The sequence below is a fragment of the Physcomitrium patens genome, chromosome 6 (assembly GCF_059467195.1).
Source record: "Physcomitrium patens ecotype Gransden chromosome 6, ASM5946719v1, whole genome shotgun sequence".
Lineage (NCBI taxonomy): Eukaryota > Viridiplantae > Streptophyta > Bryopsida > Funariales > Funariaceae > Physcomitrium > Physcomitrium patens.
The window spans coordinates 2,832,029-2,858,485 of NC_143415.1; the positions used below are offsets into that span (position 1 = coordinate 2,832,029).

Below are 26,457 nucleotides of genomic sequence, written 5' to 3' on the forward strand. Positions count from 1 at the left end.
CAAAGGATGGTTCCCAAGGATTGGCTGCTGTGTTTTCTTGTTTGATTAGAGCAAATCCGAACAGAACCCTCCTTGCCAACACCTTGCCCTGCTGCTGCTCCACGTCACGTCACGCCTCCCATTCGTGGCCCGTCCATATCGGGAACTTCGGGAGCATGCGAACGCATTTGCGATGCAGCCGAAGAGTAGCTGACGACGGAAAAGAAAATCTTAGCCAGAGGGGGGCGCGGATGGAAGACCGGGTCGCTGGTGAAAGTCCAAAGTGTCCAGGCGTCTTGCTGTACTTCGTTTACCCGTCCCCGATCGGAACACAGATCTCTATACAAATATTCCCGTGACACAGATTTCCGGTCTCTGGAATTGTTTCTTATCCACATGCTCTGCTTGTATCTAGTCGAACAAGTGCGGGGCTTCCAGTGAGCCACTTGGTGTGTTTGTCATTCTGCCACTCACTCCGATCGTGGCGAATTGCTCTGGTGATGTTCTGGTCGCTCCGACGACCTTGCGGAATCTCGCATCCGGTCGGTGCACACCGTGTCAGATTTTCTAAGCTCTCATCACCGGAGCACTATTATTCCCTCCGCACCATTCTCGGCTGGCGAGTGCCATTTTCGACGCAACGCCGCACTTCGCAACTGTGCGGTTGTTCTCGACCGGTGCACGAGCCTGACCTCAAGGTCGATCATCGTTCGCCCCCACCAATTCCCAGACGGTCCGACACAACTTGCAACACCATGAATGCGACACAGATATCAGAGACGCGAAACCCGTTCATTTCATTATATCTTCGAAACCGAGTTTCGCCAAATGACAGAGCAGTAGGCCAGTCGCGTATACATTCAGGTCCAGGATTGCAACCTTGGAACCTCCACAGCTGAGCTGTTAGATGTTACATGTTCCCAAAATGACAATTATGTTCAATTCGCCCTTGATAATTCACAACAATTACAGACCCTTGCTGGGAGCCGTCCACGCGGCACCAGGAGACTTAAAACCATGAACTCTTCTTCTCCTCCTCTTCCCCGCATCCCCTCCTGTTGTCTCCTTCTTCCTCCTCGCCGTACCCACTCTTCTTGTAACCGCCAGCCTCTTCGTCTTCGCCGTACCCGCTCTTCTTCTTCCCGTAGCTGCCGGTTCTTTCGTCGTCGCCGTACCCGCTCTTCCTGTGGCCACCCTCCTCATCGTCTCCGCGTCTGGACGTGCGTCTCCTCCCTTCGCCCTCCTCGCCCTCCTTCTCCTCGTCGTCATCCTTGTTGAAGTGTTTGTACGCCGCGTAGCCGGCGACTCCGAGCACTCCAGCTCCCACCACGCCTGCTGCAACCTCGGCCATCAACACCTTCCGGCGGTGATCCCTCTCTTCGTCGTCAATGTCCGTGCGGTTCTTCAAGTCCTCGACCTGCACATTGCGCGAAATGACGATCGTCAGACTGCGATCTGTCCACAGGACCTTCGCCGCTGTACAATTCAGCTCCTGAGCGAATCGGTCCCGGCTAGACATGACTGCACTGGACCGCGCGATGCCGGGAGGGCGATCGATCGAACGACATTGCTACAAAACAAGAGGGGGACACGATTGTCGCATTGCGCACTTACATCTTCCCTGTTGTATTGGCTCTTCTCGAACTCGTCTGGAATGCCATCGCCGTCAGAGTCTTTCTTGTGGCCATGCCTGGGCCTGGTCTCTTCGTCTCCGCCGTACCCACCAGTTCTCCTGGATCCTCCTTCGTTGTCGTCCCCATAGCCTCCAGACTTCCTGTACCCTCCCTCGTTGTCGTCTCCATAGCCTCCAGACTTCTTGTACCCGCCTTCGTTGTCGTCCCCGTAGGTGCTGGCCTTGTATTCGCCCTCGGCGTCATCACCGTATCCAGATGCCTTCTTGGAGCTGTAGCCCATGTCGTAAGCCATGGTGGTCGACTAGAATTGGAATGGGATCGCACAGGCTCCGACGATCAGAGTGGCGATGCACGAGTGTGTGAAAGGGGCAAAACAGATAACTCGATAATATGATTGATCGCTGCAGTGTAGTCGGATGTTCTGCTTCCTAACAGGGTGCGGAACTTTATAGCGGAAGCGGAGAGAGCCGATCAAGGATCGGGACCGAACCCGAACCGGAAGGCTCGGCTGAGGAACCAGGGGAAATGGGCGAGGGTGGTGGGAGAGCGTCGGGGAGATGAATGGATCCGATTCGATATCGGATGAAAAGGAGGAGCGATCGGCGGCGATTCCGCTTGTGCGGATGCCCCGAGAAGACCCCATCTGGACTCACCCGGATTGCGTGGCACTTCCACGCTGGAATGACGACAGTTTGATGCATCGCATTGGGTGCCTTGTTTGGGCTGATATTTGTGCACGCTCTCTTCCCCTGCTCCCATCATGTGCCCATTCGTTTGCTCCTTCTCTTGATCTTACTCTCTCGTTTCCCCACCCCCTCCTTCAAATTGTCATCACAGCATGCCAACCCTGTAAATCCAGCATTTCCATCCCTTGACTCGTCATCGACCTCGTATCTTGGAAGCCCTGTGTCAGTGTGATTTTCTTCTTCGTGATTCTCTTTCATTCACTGCACCCCGTCTTTCGTTGCACCTAACATTCGGCACCACTTCTGAGAATTGAACCTAATCCGAGGTCTTCAATCCCAAATCCACTTACTACTTCGGAAGAAAAGGGTGTCAATGGACTGGAGCGCTTTGCAATAACTCGAGGGAGTAACCAGTGTTCTTTCCCTCTGTTCCACGTCCAAGACGCTCTTTCACGATCCTCTGGCCTCGAGGCTGCACGAGAACGAATACGCGTGCTTTGCTACCATCTTTACAGACCATTCCTTAGCTGATTGAAAAAATACTAATCGTTCCATTTCCATGCGTTATTTTTGGGTACTATGTGTGTAGTAACCCGCTTCATGTTATTGTCCCCAACTAAAACAAAAATAGCAAATCACAAGGCAAAACAATAACATCAGTACATTTTGCAACTGATTGTGAGCTCTTGAATAGCACGATTTTTTTTTATTAAGAAAATTGTGTTATTATTCTTATTCTTATTCTTTAAAGAAATTCCATACGATGGAGATGGTTTTCGGGCCACACAATATTTTTAATGTTTGTTTGGATGTCTTGAGTTGGCATCTGAAAACACTAAGCGTACACAGGGGCGCGTGGAACTTGTTGCAAGACGAGCTTACAAACCAGACCAAGCTTCTACAACAGGTAGCTGTGATGCAAATATTCAGAATCAAATACCATCACAAACATCACGAGTCAAAAAAGACAAAAACGAAGACACTGTGACAATCTGAAACACAAAGTAGGATAATGGAAGAGAACAGAATTTGGGGAGTAAAACAAGGTGAAGAAGTTGGATGGAATTTTTTTTAAAAAAGCTAAAAGTTTTCGCTGCCTGGTAAAGAAATGAAGGTTGAAGTTTGATACGAAAACAAACCCTCGACCGTTCAAATGCGGGTCCATGACATCAGTGAGCGTGCTCATGCTGCAACCAAGTATTGCATACAGTAACTGAGTGGACGGCGTTGGTGGAATGGAGAGATAAATATTTATTGTGTCCGAGTGGATCATAAATGTATTGGTCTATGACGCAGGACATAGGGAGAATATATCCCCCCTCCCCTCCCCTTACTATTGATGGGGTTCCATTCGCAATTGACACAATCAGAATGCATAGCTGAAACAATCATTCATGGGAAAGAAGTAAAGAGGTGCCGGTGCTTGTCTTTACTTGCACCACTTGAAGACGAACGAATGTATGAATCACGGCTACAGCGTACGCAGTATTTCTCTGCATGCTGGCTGGGAGGGGTGAGAACCCTGGCGACCAGACTTTCATAGGACGGAGAACTGAGATTTTTCAGTGGCATTGGGTCAACTTTCAGGTGGCGTTGGGACGGGGGACGGGGGGTAAGAACGCATGGATGGCCATGCGCTGTGAGTTTCCGCTCGTCAAATATCGACCCAGAGTGGTAGGACGCGGTCAAGGGGTACTTTTGGAATATTCCATCCGGTGCTTGCCTGCCATTTCCACCCAAGGGATATCCAAAGAGATCTTACCCGATGATCCAAAAGTACCTGGTGGCCGAGTAGAAAATTATTGCTCCCACCCGCAGCGCGTGGGCAGGGGGAACAGTGGGAACAGGGGAACGAGAATGAACCGAGGGCAGAGAGTGGCAGACATCGGGAACGGAGTGGTAAGGATGGCATCACAAGCTACGTGAACGGGCGACGTGGAATGTGAGCTTGTTCGACAAGGGCGAACGGCAATTCTCCGACCTGGGAAATGCCGGGTTCTCGAGGTCGGTCGAGTCCACAGCCACGGCTCGCCGACGCTGCGTGCCGCGCTGGGCGAGGGGTCTCTGCGGATTTTCGTCGCAGCTTTGGCGGGCTGGATGGAAAAGGAGCACTCCCTCCTCCTCCATCGCTCCGGCTCCTCTGCTATGGTCCAGAATCCTGTTTGCACACACTGAAAATCCATGTCATGTGAACCGTCGCTTGGGAAATGGATCGCATCCGGAAGTCGCTTGGGTGTGTGAGTGCCCTGATTTGAAAGTCAGAATCGATCATGAGTTTGGACGAACGTTTAATTTTATCAGAAGGGGTACTGTTGCACCATGCATTACAGTTATTGATTAACGTTGCAGACCCATTTCTGATAACTTAAGCATTTTAGCATATCTTGGAAAATGTGTATGAAATAATTTAAATCTTCCTCGTGTATGAAAAGTGTGATCAGGAGAATTCAGATTCAAGGTGTTATCACATAGTTTTGCCCATACATATTATTACTATTAATGTTTTAGCTGATGATTTTGTTCACCACTTAGACAAGATATAGGCTACCTAAATTTGACTAGTTACTAGTTTCACAATTGTGAATCCTCCTTTTTTGTAATTGAAAAGAGTGGCACCTTATTTTGCATGGGATTTATAGCTATTTCCGTACTACCTACAACCAATAATGTGTGGATGAAGTTTTTGGAATTCAAACATCCATTTTGTATGTAATCCACTAGTTTTGAGTGAAATTTTTGCAACCAATTCCTTGTTTTTAATCATCTCCAAACCCCATCCCATATTTTTCATCTTCTAGCTCCATTCTAATGACTCTCTGAAGATTTTTCTCTGACATTAGCTTGCATAGGCCACAAATATGATATTTGAATGTTTTGGAATTGAGCAAGGTTTGAGTGGATAGACAACTGCTACAATTGTAATATGGACTATATATGGATGACATAATTTTAAAATGGGCTTCCAAAAAAAAATAAATTAGTGCCATTCATAGAATACAAATCATATGTTAAGAATTGTAGTAAAATGCACTATTGTGAGCTGTATATTGAATTAGTGTATAGTGATGGCAAGAGTGCATGTCGGTGATTAATGCATGGCAATAATACATGTTGTTTGGACCAAAATTTGACAAGGTTGCATGTTGAATATGAAGCTTTAGATTATGTTTCTTCTTTATAATCTATACATAAGTTGAGGTTTTGAATCATTGTGATGCTCTCTATAAACTCTTCACAGTCTTTGATTTGCAAGCTTGCAAAGCCTAGTGCTATACACGTGGAGCTTTGTAATATGCTTTACATGTACCTTTAAGTGCACCACTTCTTCAAGCACGTTTTTTTGCTATGGCACCTTACAGGCTTATTCTTTGGCTATATCCTTTTGTTTTGGAGCCTTGTAGGCATGCTCCTATACCAATGCCTCCCATACTACAACTTTATAAGCTTGCTCTTTTGCCATAGCCTCTTCTTCTATAGCCTTGCGGGTGCACTATTTTGCCATAGCTTCTTGCTCTACAGCCTTGTGAGTATAATTTTTTGTCAAATCGCACAAGTGAGTTTCTTATAAAATATTCATCACTCTTAATCTACTATTCTTCACTATTTGAATTCTTCTTGTTAAATTTGCACTCTTTCTTTTTTTGTTTCTTTTTTATGATTTTGGTCCTAGATTTAGTACACTATATTCATATATGTCTTTGAAGTTAGCATTAGAAACTTTAAAAAATTTACTATAGAATTCAAATTGCATTTTTTTAAGTTGGACTATGTTATGATGGTAGATAAAGTTGAAAATCAAGTTATAGATTTTGAGTTAAGATAAGTGGGGTCTAATTTGCCAACCTCTTTTGTCAATTCCAAATAAGATATGTTTTTATCAACAAAAAAAATATTCATTGGTGGAATTTGTAACCAATTCTAAATTGATTGGGATATCATTAAGGAAGAGGGCAAGTATGTCTTTACCAACCAATCTCATACTCTTGCCTTCATTCTTTATAGAATTTTCAACTACCTCATTTTCATCTTGTCCAACTTGTTATACAAATTGCAAATAGGTTTTGCTTTGGCGCATGTGATTGTCTATTGTTATTTTGCTTAAGAGAATAATTTTAATAGAGTTAAAGTCTTTGGTAATATTTTTTATTATTAAGGTATGCCTTAACTTTAAGAACATCCAATGCAAAAGAATTTTTTTTTATGTAGGTTGATTTAAGTTTCTTATTACTTCATAATTTCAATATTCATTAAGATAAGTCTTGATTGGTTTAGATACACATATATCTAGAGACTATATAGCATAAAATTATAAGATTAGAATGTCTAATCTTACGTCTAGTACAAGTTTTGCCACTTCAATAATAATGTGGCTTGCATATTTATCAAAGATCAATAGATGTTTTTGGATAGAAAAAATATCACAAAGTCATCCTAAGTTATTAATAAAGTAAAAAAATCCACACAAAGAATAGATAATTGGTCATCTAAGTCTTGATTTGCATTGCCATGGTTGTACTTAGCTTGTACTTTTCTAAATAGTTTTGTCAAAAAGGTCTTTCTCTAAAAGTGTAATAAAAAAATATGCCTAACCATGTTGTGTTGACGTAGATCAATACTAATAGCCATATTTTTTTTTATTGAGAATGGAGAGATGTATGTGATAAGTACTTCTTCAAACTATGATAAGCATACTATTGTTTCTTCTTGTTTGCATACCAAACTTGTCACAATTTTACATCTTGTCTTAAAGATATCCATGCAATATATACGATTTATTTTATTTATTATGGAAGCTTTATTCTGTGTCTAATACATAAAAAGTTCATTTTAGAAGATGCAAGGATTCTTATCATCTTCACTATGAATTCGAAGGAATTGTTTTTAAACCATCTCTATTAGCTATTATCCAAAATCTAATTTTTGAATGAAATATGTTGAGTCCTAGTGGTTTTAAAAACTTCAATCTTTCTATTAAAGTAAATAAAGGATAAGTTAGAATGTAAAAGATATTATCTTAGATAAGTTGCTAATGATCAAAGGATAGCAAAAGGATGAAGTAAAGTTACTAAGGTGACAGCTAGGGTTTAAAGTAGCGGCAATGTTAAGAAAAATCTAAGGTTTAGTTGGATGAAAGTAAGATGAATATTAGCCAAAATGGATATAAACTCTACCTATAAGGAAAGGGTGTTGGAAGTGAGAGGTATCTTATTCCACACTTCTCTTGTGTCTAACCTTGCTGATTTTTACTTACTTGTGTCTTGTATGTTGTATTTCTTTAATAGGTTATGGGCCCACACACACTTTTTTGTACTATTCAAATAAGTTGAAGTCATTTGCTGGTTGTTGTCCTTGTGTGAAAGAGAACTTATAGTATTTATTGATGTTAGAGATTGTATGATCTAATCTTGTGTTTTGACTTGTGGAGGTTCTGATTTGGACCTTATAGATCTCTAACATCAATTTGAAGGTGCTTAACTCCTAGGATTGAATGATTAAGACCTTATACAAAGACCTTCATAGTATCTTTGGTGTTGTGGTGAAAAAGTGAGTTTTATGAGTAGAAGAACTTGATGGTGAGGTTGATTGGAGTTCACATACTTGTTAGAAGCTTCAAAAAGTTGACTTGAGAGTGTTTGGAGTGAAGAAACATTCATTTGTTCATAAGAGGGCATTCTAAGATTTTGTAAGTATAAATTTTTTTTGGTGATTTTAAGCACATAGAGACTCCTTTTTTTGATATTTTTTTGATAGACCTCTTCTAAGACATGGCTTCAAGTGATGGTGAAGATTTGAGAGTGATTGAGAAGTTTAGAGGTGACAATTTCTACCATTGGAAGGTCAAAATGGAGCTTTTGTTGGCATCTTTGGACCTTTGGGACATTGTAGATGAAAGTGAAGAGCTTCCAAGCATGCATGCTGATGCTAAAGAAAGGAAGGACTTCACAAGATGTGAAAAGAAGGCTTTTGGCATGGTTGCCACCAATTTGGATGAAGTCAACTTTTTTCACATCATGTCTTGCAAAGGACCAGCATAAGCATGGAAGACTCTTTGTAACATATATGAGAGTAAGAACTTGTCTAATATCATCTTTACAAGAAGGTAATTCTTCACTTCTAAGATGAAAGAAGGTGAAGACCTCATGGCTCATGTCAATAACCTAAAGGCCTTTACTAATCAACTTGCAATTATTGACAAGCCTTTAGAAGAGAGTGATATTGTCATGACCTTGCTTGTAAGCCTTCTCGAGTCTTACAACTACCTCATTGTGGCATTAGAGTCCATCAAGCTAAAAGAACTCACAATGGATTATGTGACAACAAGACTTACCCATGAAGTGACCAAGAGGAAGGAAATAGAGTTCCAAAGTGAAGATTCAGCTCTCTTTTCAAGACAAGGCAAGGGAAGTCATTCTAACCAACGTGGCAATGTGAGTTTTAGCTTCATTTGTAGAAAACCAGGTCACTTTGCTCAAAATTACTACAAGGCTAAGAAAGGAGATAGAGAAAGTACAAACAATGCTCATGATAAATATAGAGGTGATGATTATGCATTCATGACAAGTAAAGGCACTTCCATGGCTGCCATGTCCAAGTAGATCATTAATTTTGGTGCCACCAAGCACATGACTCCATACAAGTGTTCATTTGACACTTATGAAGAGATTTCAACAGCAAATATTCTCATGGGAGACAATGGCATAGTACAAGCTATTGAAATGGGCTCCATTGTTATAGAGATTGTTGTGAAAGGCCAAACCAAGAGGATTGGATTGAAGGACATCTTACATGTGCCAAAGATGAAGAAAAACCTCTTTTCGATGAGTAAATTTATTTTACATGGTTGTAAAGTATAATTTGATAAGAATGGGTGTTTTGTGAAGACATTGGAAGGAGATCATATTGCAAAGGGCTTTAGAGATGGCAACCTCTATTTCATCAAATGTAAGAAGGTGAATGGAGTTGAAGTGACAGCATTTGCTGAATTTTCTCAAGATTAAGACAAGTTTGGTATTTGGCATCGATGCCTTGGTCATTTGAATGCGAAGAGCATGAAGGAGCTCCAATCCATGGTAAATGGCTTAGATCTTGGTCATATAATCCACAATGCTATGACACTTGCTTGTGAAGGTTGTATTCAAGGAAAACAACAAAAGGCTTTATTTCAATGTGGAGTTTCAACACCTACAACCAAGTTATTGGAGATTATCCATTCTGATATTTGTAGACCTATGAAGATACTATTAATAGAAGGTATAAGGTATTTTTTTATATTCATTGATGACTTTTCAAGGAAGGTGTGGATTTTCATCCTCAAAGCAAAGAGTGAGTGTTTCATAAGGTTTAAGGAGTTTAAGGCACTTGTCAAGAAACAATGTGAATGCAAAATCAAGGTATTACGTACGGACAATGGAAGTGAGTATATGTCAAAGCAATTCAATGAATTCTTGGAGATGCATGGTATTACAAGACAAACCTCCACTCCTTACATCCCACAACAAAATAGAATTGCTGAATGAGCAAATCAAACCATTGTGGAGATGGCAAGGAATATACTACATGTATAATATCTTGGACATGAGTTTTGGACGAAAGTAGTGGTGAATGCAATGTACACAAGAAATAGGTGTCTTACAAGTGCACTTACATCAATGACACCGAAAGAAGCTTGGAATGGGAGAAAACCTTGTGTTTCTCACATGAGGACCTTTGGATGCATAGCATATGCAAAGATATCAAATTGTATGAGATCAAAATTTGATACAAAAGGTACAAAATATGTGTTTGTTAGATATTGTGAAGGTAAAAAGGCTTATAGGCTCATGTGATTGGAGACTAAAAAGATCATTAAAAGTCGTAATGTTGAGTTTTTGGAGCACAAGAATGCTTGTGAGCACTTAGAGATGTGTCCAAGTAGAAGTAATGGTGTGTTTGTAGTCACATCTTTAAATTCAGCAAAGAATTCAGCAAACTATTGTTTAGGAGTGGAGTTTGTGAAAAATTGAGCTAAGAAGATCATTACATTGAGCCAAAAGAAGTACATTGAAGAAGTATTGAAACGGTTCAACATGGAAGAGTGCAAGTCCATTAGAACACCTTTGGAGGCAAATTTGAAGTTATTGAAGGTCACAGTTGAAGAATTTGCTGAAGTTGAAGAAGAAATGAAAGATGTTCCTTACAAAGCAGCAGTAGGCTCACTTATATATGCAATGGTTGGTACAAGGGTGGATCTTGCATATGCGATGAGTGTTGTGAGTCAACACATGTCAAAGACTAGACCAATTCATTGGGCAACTATTAAGAGGATCTTGAGGTACTTAAAATGCACTTTGAACTTCAAATTGTGCCTTGGAGGTGATAGTATTACATTGCATGGATATTGTGATGCGGATTGGATTGGAGATGCAAATAATAGAAGATGAATAATGGGATATATATTCATTGTTGGAGTAGGAGCAATTTCATGGAATTGCAAGAGACATCCTACAATTGTAAGGTCTATAATGGAGGCGGAATACATGGCAGTAAGTCATAATGCAATAGAGGCAATATGGCTAAGACAAGTTTTTGAAAACATTAGACTTGTGCAATTGGAAGCAACTCCAATGAAGTGTGATAATCAAGAATGCCTTGTTTTTGCCAAGAATCCAAAGTATCATTCAAAGACAAAACACATTGACATTCAACATCACTTCATATGAGAGAAGATTGAGATGGGAATAATAGACATGAAGTATTGTGCAACTAAAGACATGCTTGCTGATTTATTCACAAAAGCATTGATGAAGGATAGACATTACAAATTGACAAAGGGATTAGGTTTATTAGCCTTTGATCAATAGCAAAGTGGGAGTGTTAAAGTAAATAGAGGATAAGTTAGAAGGTAAAAGATATTATCTTAGATAAGTTGCTAATGGTCAAAGGGTAGCAAAAGGATGAAAGAAAGTTACTAAGGTGGTGGCTAGGATTATGAGTAGCAGCTAGGATTTAAAGTCGCGGCTAAGTTAAGAAGAATCTAGGGTTTAATTGGATGAAAGTAAGATGAACACTAGCCAAAATGGATGTAAATTCTACCTATAAGTAAAAAGTATTAGAAGTAAGAGGTATCCATTCCACACTTCTCTTGTGTCTAACCTTGCTGTTTTCTACTTATTTATGTCTTGCTTATTGTGTTTCTTCAATACTTTCAAGCTATAGAAATTTAATTTAGGTCTCTATTGCACATGGCTAAAATGTACTTTAAAAGCTTATTCCCTTTCTTGGGAGTTATCGTCTCTTTAAATCCTCTCTTCTTAGATGTTTGCGTTTCATAACACTACTTTTTAAAATTTGTGTATGGATTGTCATGGTTTATCATTTTTTGATTATTGCTTATATCTTTTTGATACTCTACTATGGCTTGTTTCATTTTTTTTTATTACTGCTTAAAGAATGTATTTTTAACTTAACATTGTTGTTTTAATATTGCATTACTAATTATAATTGTAATTATTGATTGCTGAAATTTTGTAATGTTGTTTGAGTTTTTGTAATATCCTTGATGTTAGAATCATTAAAGAGCAATACTTTGTTCTTTATCTTCACCCTCTTCTTATCTACAACTATACTTATATCAAATATCTACTCCTTTCTTACTTGGTGATCAAATGCAATACAAACATGGTCAAAAATTACAAAATTCATCTTCCTCCCTACCTTGCAATAGAATTATAGAACAACCATTTTTCTTATATATAGTCATCAATAGAATATAATTATAATTACAATTTACTTTTCCTTCCATTGCCTTACAATCAAGTTGTAAGACTCTCACATGTCTTGTATTTAGTGACCAATAGAATATAATTACTACTTGTCCATCCTTCTAGTCTCTTGCAATTAAGTTGGAAGACTACTACTTTTTTAAAATTTGATCACCAAATATAATACAATAAAAATTTAAAAATTATATGATTATAATTCTTGCCTTGCCATCATAATTGAATTATATGAATTGGAAATTTTGAAAAGTAAATAGTGAAAAATATTCTATTTCTAACTAGAGCCTTTTGGATTTTTGCTATGATGCACATGCAAATTTGCCTATTCCTACAATACTTTTCAACCTTAATTATGCTTTTTATTACATATTCAAAAAATTTAAATAGATTTCTTTATCCATAGACGATTGAAGGTCTATTAGTTAGACATATTAAGTTTTTATATTGGGAGTTTTATATATTAACCTTTATTTGTGATCATTTTTCTAATGTAAATTTCATTTTTATAATAAGATGTTAGCCTAGATTATAATGAGGATGCCAAATATTACAAAAATATTTCATCTTAATGTTTAAAAATATAAGGTTTTCAAAAATGGATCAACAATCTTTGTTTTTTTAAAAATAAATTTGATTAAGTAACAAGCTAAATTTCATATTTTTTATAGATAGAATTAATTTTTCTTTTTTAGTTTGTCTTTATATAAACTAGCTAATGGAATATTAATATAAAATATATTATTATTTTTATTTATTTACATAAATATGGTTATACTTAATGTACGATTAAAGTTGATATAACTTCACCAAACTACTTATCTTTTTAAACTAGATTGGAAAATAAAGAACTTAGAAGATGTAAGTAATATTATAAGTAAATTAATTTTTTAATTTTTAATTATATCTAATTAATATAATTTAAATTTTTATCCAATTATCTTATAAAATATTAAAATATTATTTATTAGACCATTAATAATCTATTCTTTCTTTTGAAATATTTAATCAAGTATTATGATTAGTTTATTAGTTATTTTGTAAAAAATTAGAAAATATTATACCAAATTTAATTGGTCTTTTCTTGTTCAAGCTTCTATTGTGGAATTCATTTTATAGTATATTTTTTAATATAAATTCAATTTATCAAATTTATATAGTTGTGATTGCTTGTTTTACTTATTCCAGAAGAAAACTTACAGCATAAATCCGTATAGGGGGATTCGAACATAGGGAGTGACTAGTTGCTTTACCTTTCACGTTAGGGTCACACAATCAATTACCTGCTGAATGTATCGTCTCTATTTCCAATATCTGAATACACAAATAAACTATAATCTCCTCCTTTACCTTATCGGTCTCTTCCTTAGAGCAATTCAGTCATACCAATAATTGCTATTTCCTCTAATATATTCACCTTCATAATCTCTAACTGTAATATTGCACTCTTACAACTTTTAGCGTTCAATTACTCTTGTTCCAATCACTGGAATTCTTCTCACAGAAGTGCCATTCACATTACAGTGTTTCACAAATTCACAGACTCATTCTCTCTGCTGAACTACAATCAGATTTTAGCATTCAATCTTTCTTCTTCTCAAATAATACCAATCACATTTCCATTCTATAATTCACTTCACAATATTTAGAAACTCTCAATCTGCTTATTTAAAGAAACAAACTAAATAAAAGAGATAGTACAAGCTTACCCCGGCTCACACTATCATAGCGATGGCACCTTAATTAACTTCTACAACTCCTATATACTTTCTTTTGATTCTCTAGATTCTAACCATAATTTTATAATTAATTGCTTTTAATAACTAAATTACTTATCTGTCCTCTTGAATTTCCTATTATTTGGACTATTAATATATTTTATCAATATCTTTCAAAAATGAATTAATATCTCTTTTACATAGCCCCACTCCTATCTATGCAACGTCTTCACAAACACTCAATTGATACCTCTCTAAAAATTATCTAACAAAACTCTACAAAATTTACGATCCCTCTAGCCTATCTAATTAATCAATTGCCACAATATCTGTTATTGATTCCACTGATTTTGGTTCCAACTGTAAATCTTCGTCCTCCTCTAATCCTTCCATCGGTTCCTACTTCAACTGAGCTGAAAGGTCTTTACTGTACTCGCCCAATTTACAGACTTGAGCTTCCAATTTCAGGATCTGGACACCCTTCAATTCCAACTGGCACTAAAAAAGATTCCTCACTTCTGAAACTTTGAGAACTAGCAACGTCGATACTTGTGCTTGACCAATATTGACTAAATCTAGTGCCAATCTTGTCACCTCGATGTTCAAGGCCTCAATTTTAGCCATTAACCACTCCGTTTCACATCTATATTGGTCACTCAATTCCAATTTTTCTTGTGCCAATAACTCGGTCTTTTTTCGTTCTATTACCAACTGACCCTTCATTTTTTCCAATTCCAAAATTGAATTACTGCGAGCCCAAAATAGTTCTTGCTTGTGGGTCTCCTCCATACGTTCTCTTTCTTGTCACTGGCTCTTCACTGTTAACTTTTATTTGGAACTACTACTCTCGAAAACACAAGAAATATAAGAAAATGGCACTCCAGCCAACCCAAAAAAATACCACAAAATGACTTTAACTGGTGCCCTATTCCTATTCTTTTACTACTTGGTGATAATGACAATATGTTACCCATACTGTCCGTGAAAGATATTAGAAAGTAATCTTTCTTGGTGGCCACATTAAATTTCTAAAAATCCTGACAATTTCCATTTTTTTTTCGTACCATGACAATTGGCAACATCCATGCACTATGCAGAACAGGATAAATAAAATCCATGTTGAGAAGTTTATCCAATTCCTCTTTCACTAAAAGAGAATATTTTGGATTAAGCCCGTATTGTCTTTGACGAACTGGTGTAACACCCCCCCTCCAAAATAATCTAGTATTCATGCACGTCAATTGAATTCCCTTTCAAATCCGCATACAACCACGCAAAGGCAGATTTGTCATGGACAAAAAACTGTTTCTAAGCATCCAATTTTGTATCGATAATATCGGCATATATTTTAATTAGCTGTGGCATTTCGTTGGTGCCCAAGTTAATAGATTGACACACAGGGTCTTCAATAACCTCTGATTTAATTGTCTTCTGCTGATCTGAATATGTTGTATTATGAGAACCACCCAAATCTGGTTCCAATGTGCTGATTCTATTGACTATGGAATTGTTGATCCATTCGGCAATAGCATGATCCGATGTCGTAATGTGTGAAGTCTTGCTTGAGAATGCTCTGAGCACTTGGCTGTAGAAGGAAGAATAGAAATTGTGATAACAAAATCCTAAATAGAATACTAACAATGCTCTAATTAGACTATAATAATGGCAAACAAACATAATCAAATTCAAAACAACTCAAAGAAATTTCAAACAAACAATAAAATTCTTAAACAAATATTAGAATGATCACAAATTTTACTCAAATATATGTCAATTCAACCTTAATTTAATTCTAGTTAAAACCTTATTGAATTTCACTCAACTTTAGACCAAACCTAATTAAATCTTAAACCCTATTAATTCCTAAACCCTAAGTCAAATCCTAAACAAATCTTAAATTAAATCCTATTCCAAACCCTAAACCCTAAACCCTAAACCAAATCCTAAATCAAACCCTAAACAAATCCTAAACCCTAAACCAAACCTTAAATCAAATCCTAACTAAACCCTAATCCAAACCCTAAATCAAACCCTTACCAAATTCTAAATCCTAATCCAAACCCTAATCCAAATCCTAATCTAATCCTAAACTCTAATCTAAATCCTAAACCCTAAACCAAACCTTAAATCAAACCCTAACCAAACTCTAATCCAAACCCTAAATCAAACCCTAACCAAATCCTAAACCCTAATCCAAACCCTAATCCAAATCCTAATCCAATCCTAAACTCTAATCCAATCCTAAACCCTAAACCAAACCTTAAATCAAACCCTAACCAAATCCTAATTCAAATCCTAACCAAACCCTAAATCCTAATCCAAACCCTAATCCAAACCCTAAACCGAACCCTAGCCAAATCCAAATCCAAATCCTAGTAATTCCTATGACAGGTTTAAACCTCAATATGTAATGAATAAACCGTTGATCTCAATTCAAAATTTTCACACTTCTTAAAAATCAAGTTCAAAACAAGCAAATTTTTTTTGAAAAAGATCGGAGTTACCAAATTGACGAAAACCTCAAAAATGTGTTCGGGTGTTAGCCGGCCTCCTTCTCCAAACTTGTTGCCAATCCTCTAGAGCCAATTTCTCTTCTTTTCGCCGTTCGATTGGTTTCAAATTTCTCAGGGACATAGGAAAACAAGTCTTATATCTTCTCACATAATTTGTACTCCAATCCAACTAGTAGATTGCATGAAATCTTAAAAACCCTCACTGGACCTAAAATTCTATTTTCTGAGACCTTGACGCACTTAAACCTCAATATCTCTCAGTTCAACCGTTAGATCAAGCTCAAATTCACAACATGTATTCAACACAACTATAATAATGAATCCAAAAAAAATTCACCCGTAGATCTGCAACAAAACTCTCGAAAACACTCAAAACATAAACCCTATTTTATTTCATAAAACCCAAGTCATCCGAAAAAAAACTCAACTTTGCAAAGCTCTTACAAATTCATATCAACTCCAAATCATCCAAAATCAACGATTTAGAAACCTTATCTAACCTTCTCTCCAACCCCACTCTCCGATCTGCCAAAGAGTCTCGGAGTCGTTGTCGAGACTCGGTTTTATGCCTCAGGGTCTGATTTTGACCCTGGTTCATAACCGGCCTTCTTCGGGTATCAATATCTAGTTTTTCTAAGTAATTTTTTTCTAGAATTTACTCTTAACTTTCTTCTAAAGATTCCTATATCATTTATTTTTTCAATCTACTTTTATTTGCCTTACTTATGGTACTACAAAGTAAGTAGAAGTCACCTTTTTAAAAGGTAGCATTGATACCTTTTAATTTTTCTACCTCTTTGGCTATTTACTATATTTCTAAGATAATTTGTTCTAATACTTTGAACTAAGATCTCTTAAATTATAATAATCTCCACACTCTTTCACCTATTAATCGTGTTAGATCACCACACCGAGTTAGTCACATTTTCCTGATATAGTAAATATTCACCGGGACTTCCACATTGGTAGACTCCTGCCTTTGCTATTGAAGTGTTTTGTCCTACCTCAAATTGAGGTGAACCTATAGCATCATCATCTACCTCAATCAATTGACTCTCGTTGTCCGATGTAAATTCTGATTCTGGCAATTGAGATTCTCCATGATATTGTACTAGGTACATTTGTTGAACAATCTTGTCCCGGCCTTTTCCAATTGTTAATGTGCCTCGGCCCCAATCGTTCTTAGCTTTGGCTTGATAAAGCTAAGGTCTGCCTAATAAAATGGAATACGATAATGTAGAACTCTATAAACGGAATACAATATAATTGATTTTGTATGTCATTCCTACGATTACAGTGGCAATATTGCATAAGATTTCCATTGGCTTTATCCGACTATGATGTGCCATATACAATACCAATGTCATAGGTAGTAATTGCTTTAGATCCAAGTCCTCCATTGTATCCACGTTCATTTAATTATACTGGAGCTACCATCGACTTGTACCCCTGGAATTAAAACGCCATTGATAGATACATCGATTGTTGGTGATCCCGGATCTGGGTTTAAGCTAACTTCAAGAATTTTTTTAGTGCAAGATCTTCGTCGTATTAATGCTAAATTCAATGTAGATCGACATTCCGGTGCTATAGCCAAAAGTTGCTTCATTGTAATTGAAGGCTGAATAACATACAAATCCTTCAGAATATTGTAGGGTTCCATATTGAGAGTAATTCCCAATGCTCTTTTGCGTTTCATTGATTTTGATTTTATTCCATGAGGTAAGATAGTCTTCCGCCCTGGACTCGGAATTGGAACAAAAGCTGAGGCTTCTTTGGAATTTCTGCCCTCGAGATGATCTTTCAATGGATAGGATGTTTCTTGGAATTGCGTAGAGATCAGAACTACTCGAAACGGAATTGAAGCCTCTGTAATTGGGACCTCATTGGGTTGTGTCACCGATTCAGGTTTCATACTGGATATCGAACCTGTAACAGGACCTAGATTAGATGGTCGCGACAAATTGGCACGTGGAACCGAATTGGATTCTTTAGTCTGTTATGGTCTCAATATTGGGATACATCTCAATATTAATATTGGTTTGTTTAGCCCCGTGGACGACGCTACTTGCTCTCATGCGATTGCTTCATTTAGGTCCCAAATTAGATTCTTGTCTTTTTGTTGGCCTCTGGTAAGCACTGCGTTCACCACTTCGACACAATGTACTGGTGAGTCTCGTTGAACAGAGCCTTTGTCCTCTGCCAATTGGCTTGTTTGTATTTGTTGGTCCCGGTTATTATAATTAAAGGGCGCATTACACTGTTGATAAGTATAATCAGACTTCTTACAATTTCCACATATTGGAGCATAGTCATCACTAGCCCTTGGATTAGGACATTCACTCGCATAATGTCTGATTTGTCTACAATGATAGCAACAAAGTGGTCTCCTGCCAATTCCTTTAGGGATAATGGATGTCTCTACTGGTATATAACGGCTAGGTCTGTTCCATGTCGGATGAGTAAAGGATCCTAGTTGATCCATTGTTACTGTAGAGTCTGGCATTGACTTTGTCATGGGTAGATATTGATGGTATCCTGATTGGTTCATCGCCAATCCGTGAGTATTGGATACACCTTTTTGGTGAAATTCAGAGTTTAGAAAATTGGAATAATTCTTGTTTTGTTTATTCACTCGATTTCTATTTCAGCCAAACCTATTATTTGTTTGTACTTGATTGACATCCCACGAAGTTGATTGAGTCATTATCTAGTTACTGAGTTATTGTTGCTTTCGTAAATTCTAACAATTGGTGATAATATGCTTGCCTCCACAAAAGGTACATTGTACAGTCATTTGAAGAGGTGAAGGACATTCTGTTATTAAATGACCTTGCCTTTTACAATTGCTGCATTACACATTGGGATGCATATTGGTTGATTTATGCCATTTTTCTTTATCTTTGGCCAGATTCACAGCCAATTCATCCATTTTGTTCGTCAATGTTAACAGCAATGACTCATTGGGATTCTTTGATACCAATGTATTTGGTAATTTCTTTGCAGGTGTTGATTTTTGATACACAAAATAAGACGCATATGGATTTGATGATGATGGTGGTACAACTTGCAATGAAACGGAATCCACTATTCTATGTGGAATTGTACCATAATCATTCCTTCTCAAATAACTTTCTAATGCGTCATTCCAATTTGTCATTTGATAACCTCTTTGAGATCGAATCATCATGGCTCCAACTGTTAAATTCTTGTCATAGTGATATTCCTCCCATACTTTCGCTCGCTCAAGACATGATGCAATGGTGGCTGATTGGGCCTCCTTTATAAACATCTTCAATTCTGGTGGATGTAGTCCATTAACCAATATGGACAACATAAATGATTTCGACATTTGGTTATTTGGCCATTTTCGAAGTATATCTCCTACACGACCACAATATGACAGTACCACTTCCCTTAGTACCATTTTGCTAGTTATTAATTTTTCTCTAAGACATTCTTCAAAACCAATTGATTGAAAATGGACTATAAATGTATTTTTCAATGCCTTCCAATTGATAAATTATCCATTAGGTTGGCGGTTATACCAATCAAACGCTGTATCTTTCAATGTCGCTGGCAACCATCTTAACTAAATGTCTTCTGTTCTTCCATTATTGGCTACATATGCCGTCAAGAGTTGAGACAAATGTTGATCTAGATCCACACCAAGCAAACCCCAAAAATTAGGTAGTGGCACGACACTAGTCGTACGATTACCTACTGCACCCATTTGTACTGCAATCAAAACGGTTGGTCTTCTTGACGCTATTGAATTCCTTGTTCCGCTAAACTCTATTTTAAAATAATCTCTACTTTTCCTAATTTTAATTTTCGAGCTCTCAGGGCTCCTCGATTTACTGTTATTTTCCACAATTAGTTTTATTGGTTGAATTACAGGTGAAAACGTCAGATTTTGAAATACAATATAGTTATCTTTATTGGCGAGCAATTTGTGCCAATCTGAAGAGCCACTATTGCTCGTTTCAGCGAAACCCCCTACTGAAAAAATACCTAATGGAGTACCAAATTCTTCTATGCCTCATTCTCTTTTAGTTAACCGCCTTAAGATTTCCACTGGAATGTTAACAAAATTTCTCGCGAGTGTTCTTGGCAGTTTTTTTAATGGTACATACAATTGCAGAATTAACAGTCTGTCCGGTTCTTGATATGTTCAAATGCCCCGACAAGCTTGCAACCATGGTTTAATCCAATTCTTTCGATGCTTCCTTTTAAGATTACGTTCTTGCTCCTCTCTAAGCAAGTTCCTTTCTTGCGCTCTTCCCTATCTTTCTCTCAACTGATTTATTTTCCTCGATGCAATGCTCTCATTCTTATTAACTATTGTGATTGCTCCAAACACTACAGAAATCGTCTTCCATTACCAATTTTCTCACACGTTTGGTAATTAATTCTTAACACTCAAAGCTAATATCACTCTCCGACAGCGGCACCAAAATGTGATTGCTTATTTTACTTATTCTGGAAGCAACTTCCCAGCATAAAGCCGTATAAAAGGATTCAAACATGGGGAATGACTCGTTGCTTAAGCGTTCATGTTAGGATCACACAATCAATTATCTCCTAAATGTATGGACTCTATTTCTAATACCTGAACACACAAGGAAACTATAATCTCCTCCTTCACCTTATCGGTCTCTTCCTTACAGCAATTCAATCATACCAATAACTGCTATTTCCACCAATATATTCACCCTCATAATCTCCAATTGTAATATTGTGCCCTCACAACTTTCAGCACACAATTATCCTCGTTCCAATCACTGGAATTCTTCATACAGAACTGCCATTCACATTACAATGTTTGACACAATCACAAACCCATTCTCTCTGCTGAACTACAATCAAATTTCAGCATTCAATCTTTCTTCTTCTCAAATAATACCAATCACATTTCCATTCCATAATTCACTTCACAATATTCAGAAACTTTCAATCCTCTTATTCAAAGAAAATAACAAACAAAAGAAAAGAGGTAGCACCAAGCTTATCCTGGCTCATACTATCACAGCGATGGCAACTTAATTAACTTCTACAACTCCTATATACTTTCCTTTGATTCTCCAGATTCTAATCGTAATTCTATAATTAACCACTTTTAATAACTAAATCACTCATCCGCCCTCTTGAATTTCCTATTATATGGACTATTAATAAACTTTACTAATATCTTTCAAAAATGAATTAATATCTATTCTACAATAGTCTACAAATAAATTTTTTTATACATAGACTCAATCTTATTAAACATTTGAATCAAGATGGTCTATAAACAACGATATTTTAACTCAAATTAAATCTTGTTGATGTAAAAGTAAAAAAATAAATAAGTTACCTTGTAGAAGATATTACTTTTGATAAGTTGCTAATGGTCAAAGAGTTGATTCTTGATATATAGAAAAGACATCCTATGGATATAAGATAAGGTCAAGGACCAAGAGTGAAAGTCAAGAGGGTAAAGTATGAACTACGGAATATCCATAAATTATATAAGAGTAATAAGTATTTAGCATAGGATACTTTTGTGGTTAGTAAAATGCCAAAGGATCCAAGGACCATAGGATACCATTGAGGTATGTTAGATACAAAAGGATCATAGGACCAAGGATCTTATGTGTAAAAGTCAATGAGTGGAAGTTGTCTTGTAGGCAACAACCACAATCTATAAGTATTGGGTATTGGAAGAGAGAGATATCTTACTCCATACTCTCTTTGTATACAACTTTGCTGATACTATGTGTTGAGACTTCAAAGTTCTATTTTTTCAATAGGTTATGGGCCCACTCACCTTTAGTTGTGCTTTTTGAAGTTCTTTGAAGTTGTTTTGTTGTTATGAGGAGTAGATCTTATGGTTGTTGCTGATGTTAGAGTTTGCTATCTTCTAAATCTCCTTTTGCATCTAGTTCTTGATGTAGTTATGCTCTTACTTGCTATTAAGTGCATTCATGGACTTGGAGATTGTTATATACTTTAAAATGTTGTTTTTGAACACTAGTGGAGTGAACTATTTCGGGCTCGTAGTCATTCAATTTTGGAACTGAAAAAAGTGAAGGGTCAGTTGGTAATGGAACGAGAAAAGATCGAGTTATTTGCGCAAGAGAAATTGGTATTGAGTGACCAATACAGATGTGAAACGGAGCAGTTAATGACTGAAATTAAGGCCTTGAATGCCGAGGTGACAAGATTGGCACATGATTTAGTCAATATTGGTCAAGCACAAGTATTGACGTTGCCAGTTCTCGAAGTTTCAGAAGAGAGGAGTCACTTTCAGCACCAGTTGGAATTGAGAGATGCCCAGATCCTAAAATTGGAAGCTCAAGTCCGTGAACTGGGTGAGTACAATGAAGACCTTTCAGCTCAGTTGAGGCAGGAGCCGATGGAAGGATTGGAGGAGGACGAAGATTTGCAGTTGGAACCGGAATCAGTGGAACCAATAACAGATAGTGCGGCAATTAATTAATTAGATAGGCCAGAGGGATCGTAAATTTTGTAGAGTTTTGTTAGATAATTTTTAGATAGGTATCAATTGAGTGTTTGCGAGGATGTTGCACAGTTAGGAGTGGAGCTATGTAGAATAAGTAGTTATTTTCAGAATGTAGATACCTAGTGTATAGTATAAACAAGGATAAATAACTGCTGAAAAGGTGGTTCAGCACGTAGAATGGATGAATAGTCAGGAAAAGTAGTTATCATCTATAGTATAGGAGTTGGTATCTCGGGGTAGTATAAGGAAGATAGGAGAGGAGAAGAAAATGTCAGAATGTGAGAGTTGTAAGCCGAGGGCCAAACTAAAAGAGTTGTAAGCCGAGGGCCAGATAGCGAGAGTTGTAAGCCGAAGGCCAGACTGTGAGAGTTGTGAGCCATAGTAAGCTTGGTGCTACCTCTTTTCTTTTGTTTGTTCTTTTCTTTCAATAAGAGGATTGAAAGTTTCTGAATATTGTGAAGTGAATTATAGAATGGAAATGTGATTGGTATTATTTGAGAAGAAGAAAGATTGAATGCTAAAATCTGATTGTAGTTCAGCAGAGAAAATGAGTCTGTGTTTGTGTGAAACATTGTAATGTGAATGGCAGTTCTGTGTGAAGATTTCCAGAGATTGGAACGAGGATAATTATGTGCTGAAAGTTGTGAGGGCACAGTATTAGAATTAGAGATTATGAGGGTGAATATATTGGTGAAAATAGCAGTTATTAGTATGATTGAATTGTTGTAAGGAAGAGACTGATAAGGTGAAGGAGGAGATTGTAGTTTCCTTGAGTGTTTAGATATTAGAAATAGAGACGATACATTCAGGAGGTAATTGATTGTATGATCCTAACGTGAACGCTTAAGCAACTAGTCATTTTCCGTGTTCGAATCCTCCTATACGGGTTTTTGCTGGGAGGTTTCTTTCAAAAGAAGTAAAACGAGCAATCACATAAGGGCTTCCAATGGATATAGGACGAAGTCATGGACCAAGATTTAAAATCAAAAGGATAAACTACTAACAAGGAAACATCCAAAGACTAAGTATGAGTCTTTAGTATGTATCAAACGATACCCTTGAGGCTTATGAGATGCCAAAAGGATCCTAGGGCCACGTATAAAAAAGTCAAAGAATAGAAGTTGACTTTTAGAGTAGCAACCACTACCTATTAGTTATAGGTATTGGAAGTGTGAGACATCTTATTCCATACTCTCTTTGTATGCAACCTTGTTGATGCTAAGTGTTGTGTTTTCTTCAATAGGTTATGCACCCACTCACTTTTACTTGTGAGTTTTGAAGTACTTTGAAGTCTTTCTTTTTGTGAGGAATAGATCTTATGGTTGTTGCTGAAGTTTGAGTTTGCTCTCTTCTAACCCTTCTTATGCATCTAGTTGTTGATGTAGTTTTTACTCTTATTTATTGTTAAGTGTATTGATAGTCTTGGTTGTTGTGAGACTCTATTTAATGATGTTTTAGAACTTGAGTATTGTATTTTTTTGTTGAGTTTCATCATTGGAGCTCTAATTTTGTGCTTTCATATACTTAACTTCATAAGAGATTCTCCTATTATTATAAGAAGTATTTTGTGTGATTATAGGGGTGATTGAAGAGTGGCAAAGCTTATACAAGAGGTTTAGATAGAGTATGAGACTTGTGAAAAGTCTTATATGTGAAGTTGAGAGTGATACAAGAGTGAATTCACTTATATAGTTATAAAGAGGGCATTTTAGATTTTTAAGGCAGCAATACCTACTTGTTGATTTTGAGAGTTCTATCTTCTCTTTTTTTGATTTTCATTCACACATCCCTTCCCTAGACATGGCTTCAAGTGAAGGTGAGAGCTTGAGAGTGATTGAAAAGTTTAGAGGTGACAACTTTTACCATTGAAAGAAAAAAATGGAATATTTGTTGGGTTCATTGGTCCTTTGGGACATTGTTGATGAAAGTGAAGACCTTCCAAGTGACAATGCTGATATCAAGGTGAAGAAGGAGTACAAACATTATGAAAGAAAGTTTTTTGGGATAATTGCAACAGATCTTGATGATACCAACTTTTCACATGTTATAGCTTACAATGAAATAGCGGAAGGATAGAAGACTCTTTGTAACATCTATGAGAGTACAAACCTTGCCAACATCCTTTAGACAAGGAAGAAGTTCTTGATAGTAAAGATCGAAGAAGGAGATGACTTCATGGCTCATATTAATAAGGTAAAAGCACTTGCTAACCAATAAGCAGTTGTTGACACACCAGTTGATGACAAGGAAATTATGTTGACATTGTTCATGAGCCTTCTCGAATCCTACAACTACCTCATTGTGGCATTGGAGTCCAACAATATGATGGAGCTTACCATGAATTATGTCACGTCAAGACTTGCTTATGAAGTGACCAAGAGGAAAGAAAAAGAGCTTGTAAGTGATGATTCGGGTCTATTTTTAAGAGAAGGAAAAGGTAGCTATTCTCACCAATATGATAATTCAAAAAGCAATATTAAGAATTATTATATTTATAGAAAACTAGATGATTTTGCTAAAAAATGCTACAAGGCCAAGAAAAGAGATAGAGAGTATCCAAAAAATACTTGTAATAGTTTTGGTTGAGATGTGTATGCTATCATGACAAGGAGTATGCTTCATACACAAAACCTTGGGTATGAATATTGAGCGGAAGCTAAGGTAAATACAGTGTATTCAAGAAATAGGTGCCCTACAAGTGCACTTACATCAATGACTGCACAAGAAGCTTGGAGTGGGAAGAAACCTTGTGTTTCACATATGAGGATTTTTGAATGCATTGCTTATGCAAAGGTATCAGATTGTATGAGGTCCAAACTTGATGCAAAAGATACAAAATGTGTATTTGTTGGATATTATGTAGGTACCAAAGCATATAGGCTAATGTGTTTAGAAACCAAGAAGATCATCTAAAGTCGTGATGTAGAGTTGTTGGAGCATAAGAGTGCTTTTCAGCACTTGGAAGAGTATCTAAGTTGGAGTGAAGGTGTGTTTGTGGACACATCTTCAAGTTCAGCAAAGAAAGAAGAAGAAGAAGAAGAAGATGATGATGACAATGAGGATAGAAGAAATAGAAGTCAAGATCAAGTACCAAAGAAGGTAAATCATAGCGCGCCTTCAATTGCTAAAATCAACAATGAAGACAATGAAGATATTGAAGGTGATGATGATGATGAAGAATATCAACCTTTGATTGTAAAAAGACAAGCATTGAGGAAGAAGAAAGATGGAATGCAAGAAGAAGGGTCTTCTTCAAATGAAAGGAGATATCTTTTGAGAGAAAGAAAACCACGTGGTGAATGGTGGAAGAACCACATCTTTCCTCAAATAAGTTAAGAACATGCCAATGTTGCACTTCTTACTGATCCGTTGAGTTTATGTGATGCAATGAAGTCCACGAATGCGTTAAAGTGGGAGAATGCTATGGAAGAAGAATACAAATCATTCATAGATAATGGAACATGGGAATTGACTCAACTTCCACCAAATCAATCTTCAATTGGTTGTAAATAGGTGTTTAGAACCAAAAGGGATGCAATGGGTAATATTATGAGATAAAAATTTAGATTGGTTGCTAAAGGCTACTCACAAGTTGCTGGTGTGGATTTCAATGAGACATTTACTCTCGTGGCCAAATTCACCACCATTAGAATCATTATGGAAATTG

At 37.1% G+C, this 26,457-nt stretch overlaps 1 protein-coding gene across 1 annotated transcript; it reads right to left on the reverse strand.

Moving 5' to 3' along the window:
- Positions 1-752: 752 nt before the first annotated feature.
- Positions 753-2,019, reverse strand: LOC141045538 (uncharacterized). Its single transcript, XM_073534898.2, has 2 exons — positions 1,594-2,019; positions 753-1,396 (listed from the first exon to the last, which is right to left on the reverse strand). The coding sequence occupies exons 1-2, from the start codon at positions 1,903-1,905 to the stop codon at positions 989-991; spliced, it is 720 nt and encodes a 239-aa protein (XP_073390999.1). The 5' UTR covers positions 1,906-2,019; the 3' UTR covers positions 753-988.
- Positions 2,020-26,457: the final 24,438 nt, after the last annotated feature.